This window comes from Lactuca virosa, chromosome 3 (assembly GCF_052849685.1).
Source record: "Lactuca virosa cultivar CGN04683 chromosome 3, Lactuca_virosa_CGN04683_v6, whole genome shotgun sequence".
Classification (NCBI taxonomy): domain Eukaryota; kingdom Viridiplantae; phylum Streptophyta; class Magnoliopsida; order Asterales; family Asteraceae; genus Lactuca; species Lactuca virosa.
This window is the reverse complement of record NC_136428.1, coordinates 243,212,270-243,237,734: the sequence shown is the minus strand read 5'-3', so window position 1 is coordinate 243,237,734 and position 25,465 is coordinate 243,212,270. Positions and strand designations below refer to the sequence as shown.

The window sequence follows — 25,465 nt, the reverse complement described above, 5'->3', positions numbered from 1 at the left end:
GGTTGTCCATAGTTGTCCCCCCCAGGGTGACGCCATAGTGGCAGGAACTGTGTTCTTCTGATGATTCTCTGAGGATCCCGCATCGCCAAAGTTCGGGATCCTTGGTTGTACAACTGTAGGTGTTGTTCCCTGGGATTTTTGGAATTCTGCCTTCATCCTTTCCACTTCTTTGAGCATCGCTCTATTCTCCTCCTGTTGTTGGGTCACCTGTTGCGTCATTTTCCTCATCATAGCGAAGAGTTCTGCAGTGGTGACCGAGGCAGTCGGATCCTGGAGTCCTGTGGATCCCAAACTTCCTTGGTTAGTGATCGGAGGGGTGTTTTTCTTGGAAGCGTCAGGCGTTTGCCTCTGAGTAGGGGGCCCACTCGGAGGAGGTGGTAGGTTTTTAGTTGGAATGGAAGGAGTAGAGGATGAAGAAAGGATCGGTTGTGTAGACATGATTTTTTTTGAGGGTTTTGAACACCACGGCCCCACGGTGGGCGCCAAATTGTTTTGGTAAAAAACTACACAAGTATTAATCAACCAATTTGAATGAGGGGTTGTGATGTTCAGATTAGTGTAATGGTGAATGATAAAAGAGAGTGACACAATGGTTTACAAGGAAAGCTCTTAATCCTTGCTAGGATCTCCAGCATAAAACCTTGGAAGGTGATAATGATCATCTGCCTTGATGATTTTATTGATATAAAATAATGATTACAGTGAATTCTTAGTAAGAATAAGTGAAACTTTTCATAGAGTAAGCTTCTAGTGAAAAAATAGTGTGTTGTGTGCAGAATACAAGTGTCAATTCATAGTCTAAACTAGCCAACAAGATGTCCGATCTTTCCGGGATCCTCTATGACAAACTTCATGAACGTTATTTGACCAAGTATTCCGGGTCTTTAGCATAGTTGAGATGATTCTTCGTTGAGAATTGGTCTTCCCTTGACTACTTCTGCACACATGTTAGTTATAGACAAAATATGACCGTTATAAATATTAATAAAAATAATAACGGTAATTAGCCGGGATCATGAGGTAGCTGAGGATCCTGGATGTTTGAGGATCCTGAATATTGTAAGGATCTTGGACCTAGTAGTTGTCACGAAAAAGATTTTCCAATGAGTCCCACAAATCATAAGCATTTTGCTTCTTGTGAACAGACTGAGTCAGTTTTTGGGTGATTGTACCAAAAATCCACATCTTGACCAGAGCATCAACACATTCCCACTCTTTCTTGTCAGCAGCAACCGTCTTATCATCATGAGGATTAAGATGTTCTGCCACACCAAAGGCAGCGCAATGAGTTTCAAACACATCTTGCCATGCATCATAGTTCATGCGCTTAATATCGAGATTAACGGGATGTAAGCTTTGATATTGGTAATGTCGTAAGGCTTATCAGAAGTGGTTGTTGAAGAACAGGAGGACACTATTATATAGTCGAGAGATAAGCAAACAGAATAAGAAGAGAGGCAGTCGACACTAGGAAGAAGAAGTCGACGGCTAGGGTTTAGGTTGGCTTTGATACCATGTAATTAGATAAGTTTCCCGTGAATCCTCTTCTCATTCATTAAAATACTATATATGTAAGATACAAGATAGGCCTTATACCAATGGGCCAATATAACAAATAGGGTTATACAAAATATTGGAAAACTATATAAAATATCGAGACCACTAACAGTAATTATATCTTCCGTACTAGCCTAATAATAACTATCGGGATGAAATCAATCTAGTGATTGAAAAGAACAAATGCATGTTCGAGCACACTCGTGGATTTATCTACTGCACCAAATGGAGTGTAACAGAGTTATACCTAAGTAACTTAATAGGAAAAGACTTATAGAACCAAATGGCCATGTATAATTTGACAAAGCAGTGACCTAGACAAGATTTTATTTTGACTATACCAAATAATTTTCAAAATATAAACAAGTGGAAAATTTCTTCAAACAATAAAAAAATATAATTATATATGCATTCTAAACTAAATTGTTTATTTAAGTTGCATATAATGTTGTCTTACATTAAAATAATTTAAAATGGAGTGTAATTGACATAGGCAACAATGTTTTCCCTTTTACTAAATTTCAAGTTTTGTATGGGATAGACTATATCACAACCCTAATTTATTTTATAATTCATTTTATTTAAATTATATATATATATATATATATATATATATATATATATATATATATATATATATATATATATATATATATAATCTCAAATTTGTATGGATTGACCAAAGCCCGCTCTTATACCTATATGACTACGCCTACCATCAAGATTTTTTATGAAATGATAAAAAAATAAGATGACACTCATTGTAAAGCTAAAGATATATGAAAAAGAATAAACTTTAAAAACTTATGGTGTATCGACTTATTTTCTTTTGGATATTCTTAGTGGTCATGATGGTCGAGTTCAAGGCTATTGTTTTCTTCCACAAATGTAAATAGTTTAAAATGTTTTTAAGTATATCTATGGTGTTTAGAATTATTTGTTTTTTCTTATTTTAATACATCCATGTCATCTTCGTGTTTCACCTTGATAGAATCATATTATACAGTCAAGAAACCATCTACATTCTCCTTGGTAGCTTACTAGCTTATAATGTATTTACTAAGAGTCATGAATTTAGTGACATCCTTTATGAAATGCAACTTAAGATTGCGTGTGCTTTGATCTTTCATGATATACATATACTTGGTGTTTTAAACAGGTGTAGTGCATTCTAAACATAGTGGCACCATACTCTACAATGAAGCTTTCCACCTCACCATACACCCATAGAGCAATAACTACATATACTTGTTTCCTTATATTTCTTAATTAAAATACGAATATCCGGTTCAAATAAAACCCGACCCATATGCACAACATGATTACTTGAATGAGAAATAGGTAGGGCCTAAGGACAATCTCTGAGCTTCAAATAACACATACAACATACTATTAAAGTCAAATTTGCGACAACGAAGGAAAAGATCAAAAACATGATTTCTTCTGATACTGATTTTCTTCCATTATAGTCAATTCCGGAGGAATTATGGCAATCTCCACCCTAATACGGCCGACACATTTCACTGCGCTTGAACATGACACTGTCAAACTCCTACGATACTTAGCCGGGACTAAAAATCTTGACCTCGGAAGAGTAATTCACGCTCGTTTGATTGTCTCTAATCAAACCTCTGAAGATTATATCCTCGAGACTAACGCACTGATCGATCTTTACTCCAAATGTGCAGAACTAGAATCTGCACGCCATGTGTTCGATAAAATGACCAAACGAAATGTAGTTTCGTGGGGTTCTTTAATGTCGGGGTTTTTCCAAAACGGGTATTCTTTTGAAGCTCTAAGATTGTTCAAATCAATGGTTTCTGAGAACGATGAGTTTTGCCAGCCTAATGAGTATATATTTGCTTCGATTCTTTCTTCTTGTTCTAACATTGGGAACATTCAATTAGGCAAACAGTGTCATGGGTACGTGATGAAATCTGGATTAGTGTTCTATCAATACGTGAAAAATTCACTTGTACGTTTGTATTCCATGGTGTCAGATGTGGTAAGAGCTATGGAGGTTTTAGTTTCAATTCCTGGATTAGATACTTGTACTTATAATCTCATCTTGAATGGACTTATTAAGAATGGATACTTTACTGAAGCTATAGATATTTTAAAGAAAATGTTGGATGAACAAATGGTGTGGGAAAATTCGACTTATACTTGTGTATTTAGTCTTTGTGCTCATCTTCAAGATCTATACTTAGGGCAACAAGTTCACAACAAGTTGTTAAAAAGCAATGTTGAGTTTGATGTGTATGTATCTTCTTCAATCATCAACATGTATGGAAAATGTAAAGAGATTTCAAGTGCTAGAAAAGTTTTTGACATGTTTAAAACTCGAAATGTGGTTTCATGGACATCAATCTTGGATGCTTATTCACAACATGGGTCGTTTGAGGAGTCTTTAAAATTATTTCTCACCATGCAAAATGACGATATTGCCCCTAATGAATCTACCTTTTCTGTGTTACTCAATGCTAGTGGTGGACTACCATCTATAGGATATGGACACTCGTTACATGGACTTATAAAGAAAACAGGTTTCAAAAATCATACGAATGTTACAAATGCTTTGATTCATATGTACTCAAGAATAGGTGACATTAAATCTTCAGAAAAGATATTTCTAAGTATGATTTCTCGTGATATTATAACATGGAATACAATGATATGTGGATACTCCCATCATGGTTTTGGTAAAAAGTCATTGAATTTATTTCAAGAAATGTTGAAATCGGGTCAAGATCCTAATCAAGTGACTTTTGTTGGTGTTCTTATTGCTTGTGAACATTTAGGGCTTGTAGAACAAGGGTTTTACTATTTGAACAAGTTAATGAAACAAAAGGGTGTGGACCCTACATTAGAGCACTATACTTGCATAGTTGGACTTTTAAGCAAATTAGGACGATTAAATGAAGCTTTCGATTTCATGTTATCAACAAACATCAAATGGGACACAATTGCTTGGAGAACACTTCTTAGTGCATGTAACGTTCATAGAAATCACACTTTAGGTGAAAAAGTTGGAGACTTTATTATAAATTTGGACCCTAAAGATGAAGGGACATATACCCTTTTGTCGAATATTCATGCTAAGGGTAGAAACTTTAGTGGGGTTACAAAGGTGCGTGAATTAATGAAAAAAAGGAAAATAAAAAAAGAACCCGGGTTGAGTTGGTTGGAGATAAAGAATCAAACACATGTGTTTGTTTCGGGTGATAAGAAACATCCGGAGTTTATTGACATTCTTGAAAAGTTGAAGGAGTTGTTTTGTAAAATTAAGGAAATTGGTTATGTGGTTGATACGGGTGATGTGTTGCATGATGTTGAAGATGAACAAAAGGAAGATTATATTGGGTTTCATAGTGAGAAGCTTGCAGTTGCTTATGCTTTATTGAAAACACATGAAGAGGTGCCAATTCGTATTATAAAGAATTTGAGGATTTGTGATGATTGTCATTGTGTGATGAAATTAATCTCAAAAGTCACGAAGAGGGTGATTGTTGTAAGAGATGTTAAGAAATTTCATCATTTTGAAGATGGAAGTTGCTCGTGTGGAGATTATTGGTGAAAAATGAGCATTTTTAAGGTGATATAGTTCTATGATCATGATTAGTTTAATTGATGTGTATAAATCTTGTTTTAGTCTTTCTAAGATTATTACTAGTTTGCATAGTTTCTGTTCATGGTGTTGTATGAGAAAGATAAGGTATTTTGAATTGATAGCCTTGAATACAAATTGAAAGTTTTCCCAAAAAGAATGAATTAGCATAACTTAATGGGAAAATTATTAAAAAAAAATTCAAAAAAAAAAAAAAACCATTATATTTTGGCAATTTTATGGTTTAACTAGTCATACTTTATTCTTTTTCCAATTAAACCATGATAATTATGATATTTCTCTAAGTTAAACATTTTGGCCGGATATAATAAAACTGGTTAATTTGGAAAATTATTGGCGATTTATAATATATCATGTGTAAATGGTTAATTTGAAAAAAAAAAAAAAAAACTTTTATGGTTTGATTTTAAAAAAAATCAAAAAAATAAAGTGTAAGTTGTTAAACTGCAAAACCATCCAAGATATAATGATTTTTTTTTTTTTACAATTTGCCCTTATTTAAAATAGGGCTAAAGGAAATAGTAACATACTTTCATTTATTTTTGTATTATATCATTCTAAATTCATTTATATCTATTACAACATTAACTAAAAAAACTTATAAAGGCATTGTATTTTGAAAAACCTACCCAGTTATGGCAATAAAATTTATTCGTAATGGATGACATTGTTATAATTAGTAGAATTTCCAAAATACAACATTGTAATAGGCAAAAATGAAACTTAGATGATAAATAAATAAATCAATAGAAATATATCGTTATTTTTTGCATTAACCTTTTAATAGATACATATAGGAAAAACAAAAGAGATAGAATCCAACAAATTAACAAAATGTTCCTTCCATAAACTTCACAAACTCATCAAAATCTATTCTACCATCATCATTCACATCAAAAACTCTAATCATCTTCTTGCAATCATCCATTTGTGCTCTATCCTTCAACCCCATAGCATAAAGAACTCTTTGCAACTCTCCTGCGTCAATAAATCCATCTTTATTTTCATCAAATACATCAAAAGCTCCCTTAACTTCATCCAAATTTGGATTTTCTTCTTCAAAAATGTTAAAAACATCATTAGAACTCAATCTTTCTGGGATTTTTTCGCCTTTAGGATTGGAAATTCCCAAACTGCCCATCACCATCTCCACCTCATCTCTTCGTAAGCTTCTATCTCTAAACGAAGGCATCCTTTTTGATAATTTTGAATGTTGGGTCTTTTTTTCAACATGAATCTTGGATTCATCCATGGAAAAATTGAGTTTGGGGTAGATGAAAAACTTGGATGTTGAGACGATGAAGAATTGGATGAATGAAGTTATCATGAAAGTCATGGTTATTGGTTAAAAATATGTTTTTTTTGGGTGAATGAAACAAAAGAATATGAATGTTAGTGAAGTATGAGAATGGATTTATAAAGACGTATGCGTGTGTGTAGGAGGTCAAGTCAAGGTGTCAAAAGGGGTTGGGAGAAAATGTTTGGAAAGTGGTTGGAAAAAATAAAATAAAAAATGGTGATTTGAAGTGGAAGATTTGAAGGAAGTTTCTTGCTTATTTCTTGTAGATTATTTTAAGTGAAAGAGGAGCGAGGTGGGACAGATTGGCATAAATTTTAGTAAATGAATTTGAATGTTCTTTCATAAGTTCACACATAAAATCCTTGCAATAAAATGAATTCTAAAATATGGATTTTAGGATTAATCTAAAAATGATTATCTAGTTTTGTAACATATAAAAAAAAATGTTAGTTTCTTATATGAAAATCTGATTCTTGATGTTGCACCAATCACGTTGAAAACAAAAATCCAAACAACTCATACATTGCGATTAAAAACATGTATTTTATAGGTATATGATATCCATGCGTCGGATATACAATTCAAATTTCAAAGCATTAAGTATTAAATCATACCAACAAACAAATGTTGATTTGGTTGCCTAACTTTTGGTAGAGAGCAAGAAAAACACCCCATTCGGCTACTCCTAGTCCACTGCTTTTGCTATGAAGTTTCCTTTTAACCTTTTCTACTTGTTCGGTCAATGGAATAAAATTTGCTTAAAGAATGGTTTAGAAAAATAACATTATCTCTATTCACTGACCCAATTAGTTACGTTTGGTTTTCTTGTTATAGGGAGTGGTTCAAATGGGAACCAAAAAAGATTAAGAACCTAAGAACCAATTAATTAAGGAAAATCCTTGTTAAAACACGGAATGGCATAAATTGTAATTATCACGAAATAGAAGGTTTTCTATGTATTCAAAAAAACACGGTGGCAATTTCGTGAATATTCAAAACATATTACCCGATTCATTAATATGCCGGAACAAATCAAAACCCTAATTAAATTCATTGACTTTTTCAAAACAACAAAACTCCCTAATTCAATTCACTGCAACACGATCAACGATCTATTCAACTTATTTGGAAATAATCGACCGAGAATTCAACAGAAATCTATTCAATACGATGACAAAAATGCGTAAAACAATAGAATTTGGAAAAAAAATCGACAGATAATTCAACCGATGAAGAAATGACAATGAATATTTCAGCTGAAGAAGCTCAATTCACAACGATCAAAACTACGACTAAAAAGAACAAACATCGAAGAGGATGATTTCAACAGAAGAATCTCAACCTACAAACAAAGCAACCGTCATCAAAAAAGGTAAAACCCTAAATACTGTATAAAAACTAATAAATTCAAAAAACTTGAAAAATGAACAAATATTAGATGATTTTGTTATAACTTAATTTTTTTTAAAAAGTATGACTGTGTTAAACTATGAATTTGAGATTTTATAGATTTGAATATAAAAATAGTTTTAAATTGACATGGTAATAATAATTTTGAATTATGAATGTTTAAGTTTATAATGTGAATATATATTAATGATTTTATAGATTTATAAATTTAAAATAATGGTGTTCAACTGTGAATAATGATAATGGTTTAAAATTGTGATTATTGAATATTACAATGTTAACTTTATGTATATATCACATATACAAAAATTAAACTGTGAATTTTCCTTTATTGTATATAAAATATCACATATTTAATATTAAGTTTTAAATTTATAATATACATTAACTAACACATGATTTAATGTTAAAATGTACAGGTGAAAACAAAAGAAAAGAAAATAAAGAAAGTGAATCTAAAGAAACTACAAAAACAGTTATGACAAACAACAAATGATAAAGGTATCATAAGGAAACAAACAACAAGAGCTCTTCAAATACAAGAACCAAAACAATCAAATGATAAAGGTATCATACATTTATAAAAAAAAATTGTTTCTTATTTTTAAAAATCATAAAATTTCATTTTCCTATTAATTACATTTTCAAATAAGGGTAAAAGCAGTTTGATAAAAAAAATCAAAACAGAAAGATAAATATGTTCAAGGGACAACAAGACAAATAAGATTGCAAACACCTAACAACATACATCAAAAAAATCAAGGTACAATATAAAAAGTTTCTTAATTATATTTTCATGATTAAACTGTGAATTCTCTGTTAACTTATGAATTTTGAAGAAGATAAAGTTGTTGACAAGAAGAAAAAGCAGAAAATGAAGAAAAAGGAAAAGGAACAAGAAGTTCAAGGTACATTTTAAAACTATATATAAATAATTGAGTAATTATTTAATTTCTCATATAATAGTTCCTCATCATTACATAATGAAATTTTTTATAGAGAAAAAGGAAAGAAACGGAAAGAAAAACAAACAATAAAAAAGAAAAATAAAAAAGCTAAAACAGATCATGGAGAAGATGATGAGAAGTTTCAACCATTAAGAACAAGCGTTGCAACACAAAGCTTATGGAAAGCTGTAAAGATATTGAGCAGTGAACAAAGAGCTTGTGTACAAAACTTAGGTTTAAGATCAGTTTTAAAGATGACATTGGATGTGATTCCTTCAAAAATAGGCTTCTTTTCTGTGTTTAGCTACAACCATATAACAAACTCCATTGACTTAGGACATGGAAGAATAGCAATAACATAAAAAACAATAGGAGAAATTCTTGGCTTAAAAAAATGAAGGCATCGATCTTGAAACAGTTGATGACTATGAACAAGATAACAGCACATTGATTAAATGGAAAGAACAACTTCCAAAAATTACAAAGTCTACTCAAGCACTCGTAGATCTTATAGAACAATCGCAAATTGCAGATGAGATGTTTGTGCTGAACTTCATTGTACTTTTTGTCAACTCAATCATAGAGAAAACAACATCTGGAGCCATAGAAACAAGATCTTTGCTGAAGTTGATTGAAGTTGAGAACAAAGAAAATATCAATTGGTGCAAGTACATCAATCACACATTGGTTAAAAGTAAAAAAATTTGGAAGCCAAATTGTAAAAACAGCTACTATGCTGGACCATTACCATTTCTAATTGTAAGAATAATTTAAACTAAATTAATTTCTCATAAAATAAAATATTTAATACTAATGTTAATCAAACTTATGTTGTTTTCATGTATCTTACAACTTTTGTATGTGCATAGAACTCAATGTGTTCAACAACAGTTCATTAACAGAAGAATAATACCACTTCACTTCTGGAACTATGGGAGACTGAAAACAAGACAAACAAATGAAATTGCAAATGGAAAATTTGGAATGGTACAAATTTTGGACAATATGGAGATGCTTGAAGATGATGAAGAAGAATATGTTGATTTGGATGAGGAAGATAATGAAAAGAATGAAGAGGAATTTTCAGATTCAGATGACAATGAGGATATTGGTTTAGAGGTAATACAACTTATAAAATATTAATAAACTACGAATATAATTTTAACATTTAGATATAAAACATAACACATGAAAAGACATGATTAATTAAACTGTGAATTTGTTGTTAAGTTGTGGATATCATTAAATATAATATTACTATCTTTATTTTGATAATGAAATAACAAAATACATACACCACATGGATTTTTCTTGATGATAAAAAAAAGTTTAAAAATAATAATATAGAAAAATTAATCATTAATATGTGAATATAAAACGTAACACATGTTTATATAAACTGTGAATTAGTTCTGAATTTCACATTTTAATTGAAATCTTGTTTATAATAAACTAACAAAAAACATACACTACAGGGATTTTGCTTCATGATAGAAAAAGATTACAAAATGGCATTAGCTTACAAAAAGAGAATGGAAGAGACATTAGTGAAGGCAAAAAAAAAATCATCCGGATAACATAAAAATCAAAAGATGGATTGTGAAATATGAGAGTTTATTCAAGAAGCATATTGGTGAAACATCAAAAGTGAATGAAAATGAAGTTCAAGTTGAAAAGGAAATAGAAGAATCAGAAGATGAAAATCCGACAAACGATATTGCATTTCAAAAAGCAATAGTTTTGTATATACTGAAAGATAATCAAGTACAACACACTGAAGTTGAAAACACAGTGGATGCAGAACAACATCAAGAAATGGTTATGTATCAAACAACAGCAACACAGGAAGAAACTGAAGAAGGAGACAAAGTCGATACAACTCAAAAAACACCATCACTTATTGATTCTCAATCTATTCCAAAATCATCAGCTTTCACACCAACATTAGAGTCACCAACAATTTATGCCTGTGGTTGACAAAGTTGTTGAAGAAAGCTTAAAGAAAAATGCTTCAACTTGCACACCACTCATTCAAAAACCGTCTTCTCAACCATCTTTTTCACTTGGACTAACCCCAGATGTCAAAGATGATGTAAACTCTCCAAAACCTTCTACAAGATCAAGCAAAGATGAAGAACAGATAAACAGAGAAGAAAAAAAAATGAAGTGCAAATTCAAACAAAAAAAGATGGAGGAAATAAAGGGAAAGGAAAAGAAATTTTTATTGAAGAGAAACATGGAAAAAAGCATCAGAAAAGAAAAAGGAGAAAGTTACTTCACTCATTACAGTGGTCGAACAGTGGAAGCAAAAGACGTGGTATTTAATGAAGAGATACTAATTGCAAACTTAATATTTTCAATGCAAAGGAACCACAAGTAAGTAAATATTTTTAATAAAAAGTTAATTAAAATTAATTTATGAAACAAAAATTAATTTTTTAGAAATATTCACAACTTAATATATATTAACAGGAAAATCATATTCAGAACAAGAAATAGGGATGCAGTAGAAAGAATTTTCTTTGAAACATTAATCCCAGATGCATACATCCACCACAAAGTCATTGATTGCTGGTCTATTCTGTTAAATGATGAGGAGAGCAGAAAACAAAAGGGATCTCCATCAATATTCTATTTTCCAACAGGAATCATAGTAAGTAACATTTATATTATGTATTTATATATGTTAATAGATTAAGAAAATTCAAACAAAATAAAAGTATTTAATATATGTAATTAGACTGAAGATATGACAAATGAGGAGATACTAATGGATGACAGATGTAAAATGTTTGATCAAAAAGCAACAGAAGCAATGAAATTCCATCCATATGCACATGATTTTGATAAACTACAATTTGTAAGTTACAACAATCTTTTATATTATATATATATATATATATATATATATATATATATATATATATATATATATATATATATATACACTGACTGTTTACAACTTAATATAAATGCAGCTATTCTTTCCGATGAAGAAGAAAATGCATTACTATTTGTTATGTATAAATATCAAAAAGATATCAGTAGTTTTGATTGATAGTCATAAAGGAATGCCAAATGTTAATGTTGAATATGGGCTATTACCACAATGTTTGGTAAGAATTACTATTTTAGATTTATTTGAAATTAACCTGTGAATTATCAAAATGACTGAATTTATTTTCTTTGTAATACAGGTAGCATTGATGGCAAATTTTATGATGGAAAGAGGATTCAAAAAAGCATTTCATTTGCTTAATAAAGAAATTTCAGTATTTAAAATCAACTGGTGGTTAAAAAACAATTTTGAGGAAAATGTAGTGGCATTAATGAGACATATGGAATGTTTTCAAGGACAGGCTCAGAGCAGATGAGATTGTGACATTGAGAAGGATCAAAAGCAACAAAAAGAAAAATTCACTAAGCTAAGATTAAAGTATCTCACAAAACTGCTACTGAATGACATCAACTTAAATAGAAAAGAAATAGTTGATGAAGGAATACAATTTGATAAAAAAACAGAGGAAGAGAAAAGAACATTGGTGAAGAATGCAATGCAGAAGTATAAAGAAATATTTAAGCTCATGGAACATGTTTAGAAATTTCAAATAAAAAAAGGAACAAACAAGACAACAATGATTTATGTAGCTTTTATTTTCAGAACAATTTGATTTTTATTTTCTGTCTTTTTTTTTTGTACAAAAACACTACTTTTTTTTAGTTATGGGTACTGATGAATCTATTGTTTAGATATATGAGAATTTCAACATTATATAACTATGAATATTAAAAATTTATAATGAAATATCAATGTTTAATATAAAAAATTAAACTGTGTATAAACAAATGCGTTTTTTTAAATATATGTTAAAGAATTTAAAATAATTTTAATGAACAATGTATATATTATTATTTTTACTGTAATACTAAAAATATTTGAAACAAGTACTTAAAAAAAATTAATTCAAAAGATATAATTAGGAAAAATTCAAAAATACAAAAAAAAAATTTAAGTACAAAGTTGAAGAAATAATAAAAGTTACGCTAAATAATTGTTAAAAAATAAGAATGTCAATATTGTAGTTATGTTAAAACAAAAATCATCCAAATTATTATATTAATAAATGACTTGTGACACTTTTGTAAATAAAACAATTTTTTTTATTGTTTTAACAATTTAGGTAAATAACAAGTAACAAAGCTCTCACTAAAAGCCATTACACATTAAAAGTTATATTTATATAATATATTTTGTACTTTTGAAATAAAACAGGAGCTATTTATGTAATACTAGAAAAATAAACAAAAGGCGGTGGCATTATTGTAATTATAAAGAACTTCTCGTCAGATAACCTCTCGTCAAAAAACGACTAGTCTCATTCATTTCATATCATACTCCTCATTTACCCTTTTTCAAAAAAAAAACCCACATTCAGAAACCTCCATTTCAAACACTCAATCTAAAAAAATCCACCGATTCTTCAAAAATCAAGTAGAAGATGTCTTCAAAATCTAAAGGAACTACATCAACTACAGGTTTTTCTGAAAAAACAATATCCGAAAAAGAAAAACAAAAGAAAACCTTGGAGAAACAACAAGTAGAAGCAAAAAAAGTTTCAAGTCTCAAATCGAAGATTTCGACAACAAACTCACAACATCTGACAATCAAAAATGTCGAAACGGAAAAACAAAGGGCTTCCGAAAGCATTTCTTCAAAAGGAAAATCTACATGGAGGATAAGAGTCAAAACGAACGAAGTAACAAAAGGTATTTTATTTCGAAACTTATTACAATGTTTAACGAAAAATGCATAGTGTTTTATAATGTTTAAATAAATATAAAACACGCAGTTACAAAAACTTTGAAATCAAACGTCATCTTAATCTATGTTATTTTTTACATATATGATATGTTAAACAGTGAACATATCATTACAAACTCAGATCTGATTTATTACAAATGAAAATGTTAAATTATTAAAAAAATATGTATATAAATGATTTTACTACAGTTTTGATGGTAAATGTTATATATGATTCTAATATATTTTAAGATGATACTATTAGATTGACTATAAATAATTTATTAAACTGTGAGTATAAACATAAATGTTATTTTGATATTTTAGAGAATGAAAATGCACATAAATGTTATTTTGATATTTTAGAGAATGAAAATGCGTATATATGTTTTTTCAGAATGTGAATGTAAAAATTATATGTTATTTAAATATATTACAGGAAGATAAATATGAATGATGACTCATATTAGTATTTGACTATATACATCAAACATTAAACTGTGAATTTTAAAATATATATATATGACTTGATGGAAAATATGTCATTTTCAGGAGAGAATACAAGACCTGTAATGACAAAGAATACTATCAGAAACCATAAATGATTATCTATTGATCAGACAGAAGAAAAGAAACATTCTACAGTGGAAGGTAACACATGATTATAAAAAAATATTTGAATTATAATAATATTCTACTATATAAGCTTTTTGGTTTTGATTTTTAATTTAATAATAGAAACAGATGTGAATAAACAAATTCAAAACATATTATTTGATCTTCAAAGAACATAAGAAATGGAAAAAAAAAAGGTAAAATAAAAATTAAACTATGAAACTATACATAATATATTAAACTGTGACATCCCCTAATTTCTCGGCCAGAAAAGACCGATTTAATTTATGATTTTTAAAATAAAATCAGAGTAATCCTTTTTAAAGTTGTTGCGGAATTTGTTCCCAAAACAAAACATGATAAAAATTTATCAAAACCTTTCTTTAAGAAATATATATTTTCATTTTATATCAAAACCTCGGGATGTCATGTTTCGATACAGATCAAAAGCATAAACAAGACATTATAAGCCTTACAACAGTTATTTACAACTACTGGCCTATAATCCAAAAATCTCTTATCATTATCCGGCTATGCTCGGGGTCCACTACCTGTAATATAAAAAGTTGAGTGGGTCAGGCTTGAGAGCCTGGTGAGCATATAGGGTTTTCAACCCACAATAAATAATAAACTTATTAAGTTCTCAATCAACAATAAACTTATTAATTTCATCAACCAAAAATAACCCTAATTACTCATTCCCGTTATCCTCACTTTACGTCCCTAAAACAACTATCACAAGGGATCTAGTCTAAGGATTTTCATTAGGGGGACAACATTGCTTCAGAGGTTCCTCAGCAATTTATGTCAAATAAGGCAACCATCGGGGTGACAACACTGCTTTCCTCAGCAATTTATGTCAAATAAGACAACCAATGGGGTGACAACATTGCTTTCCTCAACAATTTATGTCAAACAAGACAACCAATAAGGTGACAACATTGCTTTCCTCAGCAATTTATGTCAAACAAGACAACCTGACATAAAACAACCAATAAGGTGACAACATTGCTTTCCTCAACCATTTATGTCAAACAAGACAAACATCGGGGTGACAACACTGCTTTTCCTCAGCAATTTATGTCAAACAGGCACGAAGTCACATCGTCGTCAAGGTTTATACAACAGACACTAAGTCCATAGCTGCCAACATACTAAATTCATAGCTACCAGCGTACATCTATACTATACTAAATTCATAGCTACCAACGTACATCTATACTGTACTTTTATCCCTCATTCTTTATCTACCCATGTTTTACCCAACATATTTGAAGATAAAATATATATACATTTTAAATTATTTTAAACATGTATATAACATCCATTCAACATCCATTTCAAATAAATAAACAACATATATACACATAGCACGTATTTTATATAAAATACTTCATATCTATGTGTAAGATGAAAGTGACTATACACTCACTTGATTTAACGATAATCGGGCAGCACTTCGTTTCCTAAAACGATCGTTTCTAATAAAACCGGGAGTTTTATTGAGAAATCGGGCTCTGTGAGGGTTGGGCTTCAAAACCGAAAAGATAAATTTCTCGGGCACTCCGGGACGTGTTTCGGGTGTTTGGTATAATACCGGGGCTTCGGGTGAAGTGGAAATAATAAAAATATTGAAAAAGGGGTGAAAAATGAGAATTTTCCAAAAGTAGCCGGAAGATCTCGCAACCCTTCTATTTATAGGGGAGGCTTCGGATCCGGAGCAATGAGAAGCGAGCACGTGGCTCGCATGCGAGGAGGCAGCTGGCGTCGGACAGGTGGCTTCTACACGCGTCGGACTTGCGAGGCGAGGTGGCATCGGACGGAGACTGCACACGCATTACGCTTCGGACGCGCCACGAGTCGGACACGCGGATGGATTCGCTTGGACCTCCCCCTCGGATGACTCATCATATCGTACACGGGTCAACCTCGCATGCGAGGCGACGTGGCCGAAGTTGAGCCATGCGATTCTTCTCGGTTTTCAAGGATTTCTCGATTTTTGAGCCCCGAACTTCTAAAATCCATAACTTTTGGATACGGGCTCCGTTTTTGACGTTCTTTTTATGCACGCGTAGGTAAAATTTCGCTGCATAAAAAGACAGATTTGGACGTTCTTTTTATACATACTCTCGGTTTAACGAACACTACGAATTTCGTTTGATCACTAAGGCTAAAAAGTAGTTTATCAAAAAATCACTTTTTACGTCATTCGGCATCGTGCCGGTTTTGTCGCGAAATTTCGACATGTCATAACTTCTTCGTTATAACTCGGATTTCGGTATTCTTTATATATCCGTAATCCTTGTCACGACCACTACAACTTTATTAATAAATATAGGCTTTATCTAATATTTATTTTCAACGCTCATTTTTATTCTTAATTAATTAAATCCTAATAATTAAGTATAAAACACGTAATTCACATAATATTCACATAATTCCTTTTCATTTCTTCAAAATTAGTTTCAAAGGTTAACCTAGACTATTATGTTAATATTAATGTCTAGCCTAGAAACACGAGCGTTACATAAACTGTGAATACACATTATGCATTTACATTTAAAGTGCGAATATACTTATGTATATGCATACACATACGTATATATGTATATATGTACATATTTATGTATTTACATATATACATACATATATACATATATATGTTCACACTTTAAATGTATGTATGTACATACATACATACATAGATAAATACATTCACAGTTTAAGTATATATACATATCTATGTATATATACACACATATGTATATTTACATATGTATATGTATATACATATGTATATTTACAAATATATATGTGTACATATGTATGTACATACATATGTACATATGTACATAGTATTTTACACTGTGAATACACAAATATGTACATATGTATTTATATACATATTTATGTATGTACATACATGCATACATATATACATATGTATAGTCACTTTAAATGTATGTATCTACATACATACATAAATACATACATAAGTAAATTCACAGTTTAAAGTCTATGTACATATGTATGTATATGAACACACATGTGTATACGTACATATGTATGTATGTATATATGTAAATATACATATATACATACGTATACATACATGTGTATGTACATACATATGTATGTATACGTATGTATAGATGTATATATATACATATGTACATACATGTGTATGTATATATGTATATACATACATATGTAGATATCTACATGCATATGTATGTATAATGTATCTACATATATACATACGTATATATGTGTATGTATGCACTATTTATATTCACAATCTAAATTTATGTACATACATATGTATATTCACAGTTTAAATGTATATATATACATTCATATGTATACTCACAGTTTAAATGTATGTACATATGTACATATGTAGATCTATGTATATACATACATACACATATACGTACATGTGTACAAAGTATTTACATATATTTAAATATCTTAATGATTCTATTCAAAAATGTTTCTTTTTTTAATAACCTCTTAAACTGTAAATAGACTTAAAATTCTTTTAAATTTATTTCAATTATATATATATATATATATATATATATATATATATATATATATTTATATGTATATATAAATTGCAGAATCGGACAATGGATCATCAGACAGTCGTAAGGACATGAAATTGGCATTGGTTGTTGTGGAAAACAAAGAAGAAGGAGATGCAAATAACGACAAAATTCATGCAAAAAAACCAAGGAAAAGAAAACAGATAGCAAGAAAGAAAAGTGGAAAGGAGATGCAAATAACAAGAAGAAGAACAAGGTCTCAAACATCTACCAAGAAAGATGAAGAAATACAAGGTATAACAAAATTCATAAAAAAAATATTTGTTGATAAAATATCTTATTAAATATTACTAAAAATTTTAATATGTTTTATAGTTCAGAAATATACAAGGAAAAGAAACACAAGCACAAAGGAAGAAGATATCACAGAAAAAGATACGACAGAAGATGAAATTGAAGGTATTAACATATATATATATATATATATATATATATATATATATATATATATATATATATATATATATATATATATATAAGATTTTTAATAACATTTTTTTTAATCTTATTAGCAAAACCAACAAAGAAAAGAGGGAGAAAGAAGAAAATTAAAAGAAGATGTTGATAGTACAGAAGATGAAACTGGAGGTATTAATATATATATATACATATATATATATATATATATATATATATATATATATATTAAATAAAATATTATATAAAATGTTTTTGATAATACTTTTTTTTTTTAATCTTATTAGCAAAACCAAGAAAAAAAAGAGATAGAAAGAAGAAAGATAAACAAGATGATGATAATGATGATGAAAACTTCCATCCATTAAGAACAAGAGTGACAACAAAAGCATTGTACACTACTGTTAAAACTCTAAGCAGGGAACAGAAAGAATGTTTAAAAAGATTAGGTTTCAAGGCAATCTCAGAAACATCACTTGATACAATTCCATCAGTTCTAGCACATTTTGTTGTTGAAAGATATAACCCTACTTCAAACTTCATTGATTAAGGGGACATACAACTGATGATAAATGAAGAAAAAATTCATCAGATCCTTGGATTACCAAAAACAGGAATAGATTTGTCTACTATGAATGAGTGTGAGGAAGACAATGAGATTATTGTCCAATGGAAACAACAACATCCCGATGTAACAAAATCACAACAAACTCTTTGTGAACTTATATAAGCCTCGAAAATTACAGATAAAATGTTTGTGTTAAATTTCATCACATTGTTTGTCAATACAATGATAGAGAAAAAATCTTGTGGGGGTTTACAAACAAACACTACGATGAAGATTACAGCAATTGAAGACTGGAAAATTATAAATTGGTGCAGATATCTAAGTGATGCATTGCCACATAGTAGGACTTCATGGAAACCAAGAAACAAAGGCATATACTATGCTGGGCCACTTCCATTCTTGTTTGTAAGTAAAATTTAAATAAAATTGCATTGCATATCATCAAAGTGATTAAAAAAATAACATTTTAATTTGTTACAAAATAATTTACAGCTTCTCTATCTACATTCAACTGATTTCCAAAACCAATACGTCAACCGAAAAATAAGACCAATATGCTACTAGAATTATTGAAAAATTAAATCAAGGCAAAGCATTGAAAAAGCTCAAGGTCAGTTAGGATTGGTCACATTGGTTGAGGATATTGATTTGATACAATTCAAAGATGAAGAAGATGTTGACTTTGTTAATGAAAAAAGAAAAGGAAAACAAGTTGAAAAAGATACAAATATAGAAGAAAATGATGACATTGGTGTAGAGGTAATAACAGAAATTACTATATTAAGCTGTGAACTAAATATTAAGTTGTGAATTATTTTTTTTTTAAAATGTACCTATAAACTAACAATAATTTAACACTTATTGCAGAACTATTGTCTTTTGATAGAAAGTGAGTTTAAAACCATTTTGGAGTGTAGAAACAGAATTAAAAAAACATTAGAGCATGCACTTCAAAAATATCCAGATGATAGAGAACTATGTGGATGGTTTGAAAGGTTTGTGAACATTGAAAAAGTGTTGAACAAAAACATTGTCGAATCATCAAGAACAAAAGAAAAAGAAAATGAAAATGAGACAGGTGAAAAAGAGTTTCAACATCACTTAAATACAAATAAAGGTGAAGAAGAAGCTACAAGAAAAAGAGAATACAATAATCCAAGCTTTGAAGATAATATGCCAAACACACCAAATATGGAGGATGAACAAAATGATTTTCTTACCAATGAATCTCAAGGAGAAGGTAATATGAAAAACAAAAATATAAATTAAAAAAAAAAACTTATATTTTTAATTAAAATGACTACTATGCAATACATCTTACAGGAACAACAAACAACAAAGAAGAAAAGGGAAATGAAAAAAACATACTTGAAGAAAAGAATGATCAAGGAAAAAGAAAAAAATAGAAGTTTATAAAAGATCAAAGAGGACAACAACTAAAACAGAGCCTTACCAATCACCTTACATGAGGCGGACAATTGAAGTAAGAAAAAAGTTAGAAGCTGTTGAGACAAGGATTTCAAAATCCATATTCTCACTACAAAAGGATGACAAGTAAGTGAATGGTTTTAATATAACTAATATTTAAAAACTTAATTAAATTTAATTTATTAAGTTGTGAATAGTATGTAAATATTAAAAAAACTAAAAAAAGAATTTTAACTATTTTTATTTTGTTTTTGATAAAAACAAACACCAATATCACTAATTCACAACTTAATGTTGACAACTTAATAATTTTATATTAATCAAACCGGAAAATAATATTTGAAAGAAAGCACTGGCATAAAATGGAAAGGATATTTTTTGAAACATTAATACCAAGTGCATGGATCCACCCAAAAGTAATTGACTGTTTGTTGATGTTGTTGAATGATGAAGAGAAGCGTAAAGCAAATACCACACCATTATGCTTCTACTTCCCAACAGGAATGGTGGTAAGAAATATTTTAAAATATAAGCATATAATTTTAATATTGATTTAAAATAACTAATAATAATTTAATAAAATAACATTTTCATTTTTTCCTAGACCAATGAAATGTTGGATAGGGATACAGCATATGATAAGAGATTGGAAAAGTTTGAAGAAAATATGAATGAAGCCATGAAGAACTACCCACATCTGAAGGATTTTAAAAAAGTTGGAATTGTAAGAAAAAACTAATTATTACTTTTTATTATAATTATATCGTATATATACAAATATTTATATTAAAGTATTAACAATTTCAACTATATTATTAATGCAGGTATTCTTCCCAATACTGCACAGAAAGCACTGCTACATGATTTGTTTCAATTTGCAAAAATATAGTGTACATCTGATTGACAATGAAAAAACCACAAAAGATATTGTGCATACTTATGGAATGTTGCCATATTATTTGGTGAGTATAATTAATAACTTAGCAAAAAAAGCAAATATTTTTTATTAACTTTTAACTGTGAATTTTATATCTTATTAGCGTTACTGATAAATTTTTTGAATACAGTTCAATTTGGTGGTGTCATACTTGATTGAAAAAAAACATCCAATAACAGACAATTTACTGAAGAAGGAAGTTGCGATTTTTAAACTGAAGTGGTGGACACAAAACAACATGAATGACAGTGGAGTTATGTTGATGAGACATATGGAAACTTTCAAAGGACAAGGACCAAATAACTGGGATTCTGAGATTGAAAAAGATCAAAAGCAGCAGAAAACCCAATTGACAAAGCTTCGATCAAAATATGTTACAAAGATCTTGGTGAATGATATCAATATCCATAGCAACAAGATAATAGATGAAGGTCTTGAGTTTTAAAAGCTAACAAAAGAATAACAAAAACAAGTTGTGAATTATGCAATGCAGAACTATGAGGAAAGGTTTCAGTTGATTGGTCAAGACTAAAAAATATATATCTACTGTTTTTATTTTTATAAATGTTTATCTGCTATTGAAGACTTCTATCTAGTTGAAAAAATATCGTGTTAATGATGTTTTTATTTTGGATAATGTTTGCATACTTGGTGAACATGTTGGAATGACATTTTATTATCTAAAAATATGAATTTCTAGTTAATTGTTGATGTTGACAATTGTGAATATTTAAATTAAAACAAAACGACTAAAGTATTAAGTTGTGAATTGAATTTTTGAAATTTTTAAAAAAAAAGATAAAATTTCAAAAACATTTGAATGCACTTGATATATATAAGATAACAGTATGCAATAAAAAATTAAAAACTTAACTAATATGTTTAACTACAATAATATAGATCATATATAATAATTAAGTTGTGAATAACATACACAAATTTTAGAAACATAATTAAATAAATTCACAGTTGTAAAATCTAATATATTTATATAATATCAATTATCATAGATATTAGTCATATCAAACTTAACAATGATTATTAACTAAAAATCATTATATATGAACAAATAAAACTGTGAGTACAAAACAAATACTATTCAATTCAAAAAGATAAAAATGTTATATATAAAGAAACCATTATCAAGTAAAAACTAAAAGCTAAAAGATAAAAATCTTCAAAATCTCTCAAATGGATCCTGCATCCATATTTTTGCCATTTTTACACATTTCTTTTTCTTTTGCTTCTCTTTCCAAACGCTCACATGACCTACTATTGTGACCAATAACATATTGTTTGCACCTAGAACAAAACCTTTTTTGTTTAATTGATTCAGTAATGGCTTTTTCTCTAGCTCCTTTCAACCTCTTACATGTACCACATCCTTTATTACTTATGTCATCTGAAGGATTTCCAATATCAGAAATAGATGGCTTCTTCACTCCATAGGATGACTCAACAAACTCAGAAATATCTTTTCTTTTCAACAATGAATCTGAACAAATTGACGCAGAACAAATACCATCAACTTTCAACTTTGCTTCTTTAATAAGCTCAAAAAACTCCTTAAGTTTATTCGCATCTTTACTCAAAATAGACACACTTTCTTCCACAAAACTCAAAACCTGACGAGAAAGAGGATCATATAACAATGATGATGATGATGATGATGATGATGAGGTCTCATTATTTGAATATTGCTTCATTAGAACCTCAGATGGAATAACACCTTTGCACCAACGCCTAAGAATGTACTTTGAAGGAATCTTGTTTATTTGGTAAGTCCTAAAAATGCAAAATATATGCCTGCATAATATACCATGCTGAAAGAACAATGAACAAGAGCATTCAAAACTTGATTCCTTCTTGTCATAAACAACCTGTACAAAATAAAAACAAACAAAAATATTAATAATACACAACTTAAGATTTGAAAAAAATAATATATATATATATATATATATATATATATATATAATTTACCTTGAAAAAAAAAGTATTTTAGGGAACAATAAGTTCACACTCACTTTCTGAATCTTCTTCATTAACAACTGTTGGAGTAGACCCCATAATATCTTTACATTGCATAACAACAAATCTATCATAAAATTCTTCATTCGTAACACTATGTTGTGAACATGAAAATACAGATTGTTCAATTTCTTTCTTCACTTTTATGAAAACTTCATTAGTATAGATATCAGCAGCATGTTCCATAATTTTTAGTGAAATTTTACTTTTAATCTTGGAAATATTGCTAAGATGGTCTAAGAAACACTGATTATGTCTTTGCCTATCCATAGCTTAATCAAAAGAAGTGAAGAACTTAACCAATGAATTACCCCATTGAGAAATTTTGTTGAATGCAGAATTCATGCTTTCTGACCTAGAAGTGGTCCTCATCAAACCAGACAATGGCATGTCTCTAAAATATGCTGGAATCCAACTTTCTCTCATATCAAACATTTTCGAAAACCATGAAATCTCTTGGAGTTTATAATCCTCAATAAAACTTCTCCATCTAATATCAAACTCAGAAGCATCTATCCTAGAATTCCAAATTAGCTTATTGAAACGTTTCTTGAATTTCACATCATCAGAAAGTTCAGCACATACCTAAAGAAAAAATTCACAACTTAATAAACATATAATAACTAACATAATCAAAAGTGAGGTAAAAATAATATAATCTAACAAAATTCAAATCATAAACAAAAAAACATAAAAATTCACAAGTTAACCAAAACAGATTACATTTAAAAAAACAAAATATAACAACAAAAATATTTAATGATGAGATATAAAAAATAAATATTCTAAAAATTAAAATTATATACCTTAGAAGGCAACTTTTGGGTTATGTGCCACATACATAACATGTGACGTGAATCAGGCAATATTCTCTCAGTTGCAATTTTCATTGCAGCATCTTCGTCAGTGAGAACCACAGTCGGCTGTTTACCAAAAGTCTTCAAAAAACTTTTAAGGAGCCAAAAATAAGATTATGTAGTTTCACTACTCAAAAGACCAATTGCAAAAGTAACACTCTTTTTATGGTTATCGATTCCTGTGAAAGGAACAAATACCATACGATATCTAAAAAATAAATATAAAAAAAGTTAATATAAAAACAACAAAAGAAAATAATATAATAAAAGAAAATATAAAAAAAAACTTACTTGTTCGTCCGAAAAGTAGCATCAAAAGAAACAACATCACCAAATTCTCTATAATTCGCCTTTGCAGCTTCATCAACCCAAAAAAGTGAAACTAACTTTCCTTTCTCACATATAAACTCAAATGTAAGACTAGGATCCTCTTTCATTCTATTTAAATACTTATCAACTACCATTTGTGCATCGTCCTTTTCAATAAAACAATTCACTTTTCTAGATTGATTCTTGTAGTCAACAACAGTCCCTCCAACATTGTTTGAGCCTCTTAGTTCTTGCATTATTTTGTATGCTTTCATTGGACCAATCTTTACCCTTCCCATCTTTTCAATGAATTATTGAGCAGCATTGTCCAATTGCCTGTTAGACCTCAAGAAATGCCTATAATCTTCTGTAACCAAATCATGATTATGTCTTTCTTCAAATTTGTATAGCTCAAAAACTTCTGAATTTCCTACTCTTCTAAATTTTGCAAAAGTTGGACATCCTTTCCTTTTAATATTAGAATTTCTGTGAGCTTTATTTTTTTAGAATCAATTGTGTCCACATAAACACTCTGAGGAAATCCCTTTCTACTGCACATCATAGATCGATGAGTAAGAACACGTGACTTAGTGTTTAACTTTGTAGAACCTTTTCTTACATCAAAACCAGCTTTAGCATTATAAGCCTTATACATATTTATTGCATCATCAACACTTAGATATTTGCTATACAACTTTGGTTTAACATCATCAACATTCTCAGGAATCCATATTTTACGAGTTCCACCAGGAGAGAAAAAATCATAAAACATATCTTGACCTAATAAGAAAAATAAAAACATATATCAGCTTAAAAGACACATATTGTAAATAAATGAAAAAAACAATTGAAAATTCACAGTATAATTACATTTATATTATACATAACCAAATAAATTCACATGTTAATAACAGTTAGAACACCGTAATTATACTTTAAAAAAACATTTATCAACTAAAAATACAAATATTATAAATAAAAAACAAAAAAAAGGAAAATTCACAGTGTAATTGGAAATAATAAATAAAATTAACAAATAAAAACACTATTTC

At 29.2% G+C, this 25,465-nt stretch overlaps 4 protein-coding genes across 4 annotated transcripts; 1 reads left to right on the top strand and 3 right to left on the bottom strand.

Moving 5' to 3' along the window:
• Positions 1-2,774: 2,774 nt before the first annotated feature.
• EMB2744 (Pentatricopeptide repeat (PPR) superfamily protein) lies at positions 2,775-5,282 on the top strand. The gene has a single exon (XM_079086176.1). The coding sequence runs from the start codon at positions 3,044-3,046 to the stop codon at positions 5,132-5,134; it is 2,091 nt and encodes a 696-aa protein (XP_078942302.1). The 5' UTR covers positions 2,775-3,043; the 3' UTR covers positions 5,135-5,282.
• A 729-nt stretch (positions 5,283-6,011) lies between these two features.
• Positions 6,012-6,521, bottom strand: LOC145164491 (Calcium-binding EF-hand family protein). Its single transcript, XM_079083204.1, has one exon. It carries the CDS (start codon positions 6,519-6,521, stop codon positions 6,012-6,014), a length of 510 nt encoding a protein of 169 aa, XP_078939330.1.
• Positions 6,522-22,403: 15,882 nt separating this feature from the next.
• Positions 22,404-23,433, bottom strand: LOC145164490 (uncharacterized). Its single transcript, XM_079083203.1, has 2 exons — positions 23,227-23,433; positions 22,404-23,096 (listed from the first exon to the last, which is right to left on the bottom strand). The coding sequence occupies exons 1-2, from the start codon at positions 23,431-23,433 to the stop codon at positions 22,404-22,406; spliced, it is 900 nt and encodes a 299-aa protein (XP_078939329.1).
• An 87-nt stretch (positions 23,434-23,520) lies between these two features.
• Positions 23,521-24,712, bottom strand: LOC145164489 (protein FAR1-RELATED SEQUENCE 5-like). Its single transcript, XM_079083201.1, has 4 exons — positions 24,396-24,712; positions 24,261-24,312; positions 24,054-24,170; positions 23,521-23,832 (listed from the first exon to the last, which is right to left on the bottom strand). The coding sequence occupies exons 1-4, from the start codon at positions 24,710-24,712 to the stop codon at positions 23,521-23,523; spliced, it is 798 nt and encodes a 265-aa protein (XP_078939327.1).
• Positions 24,713-25,465: the final 753 nt, after the last annotated feature.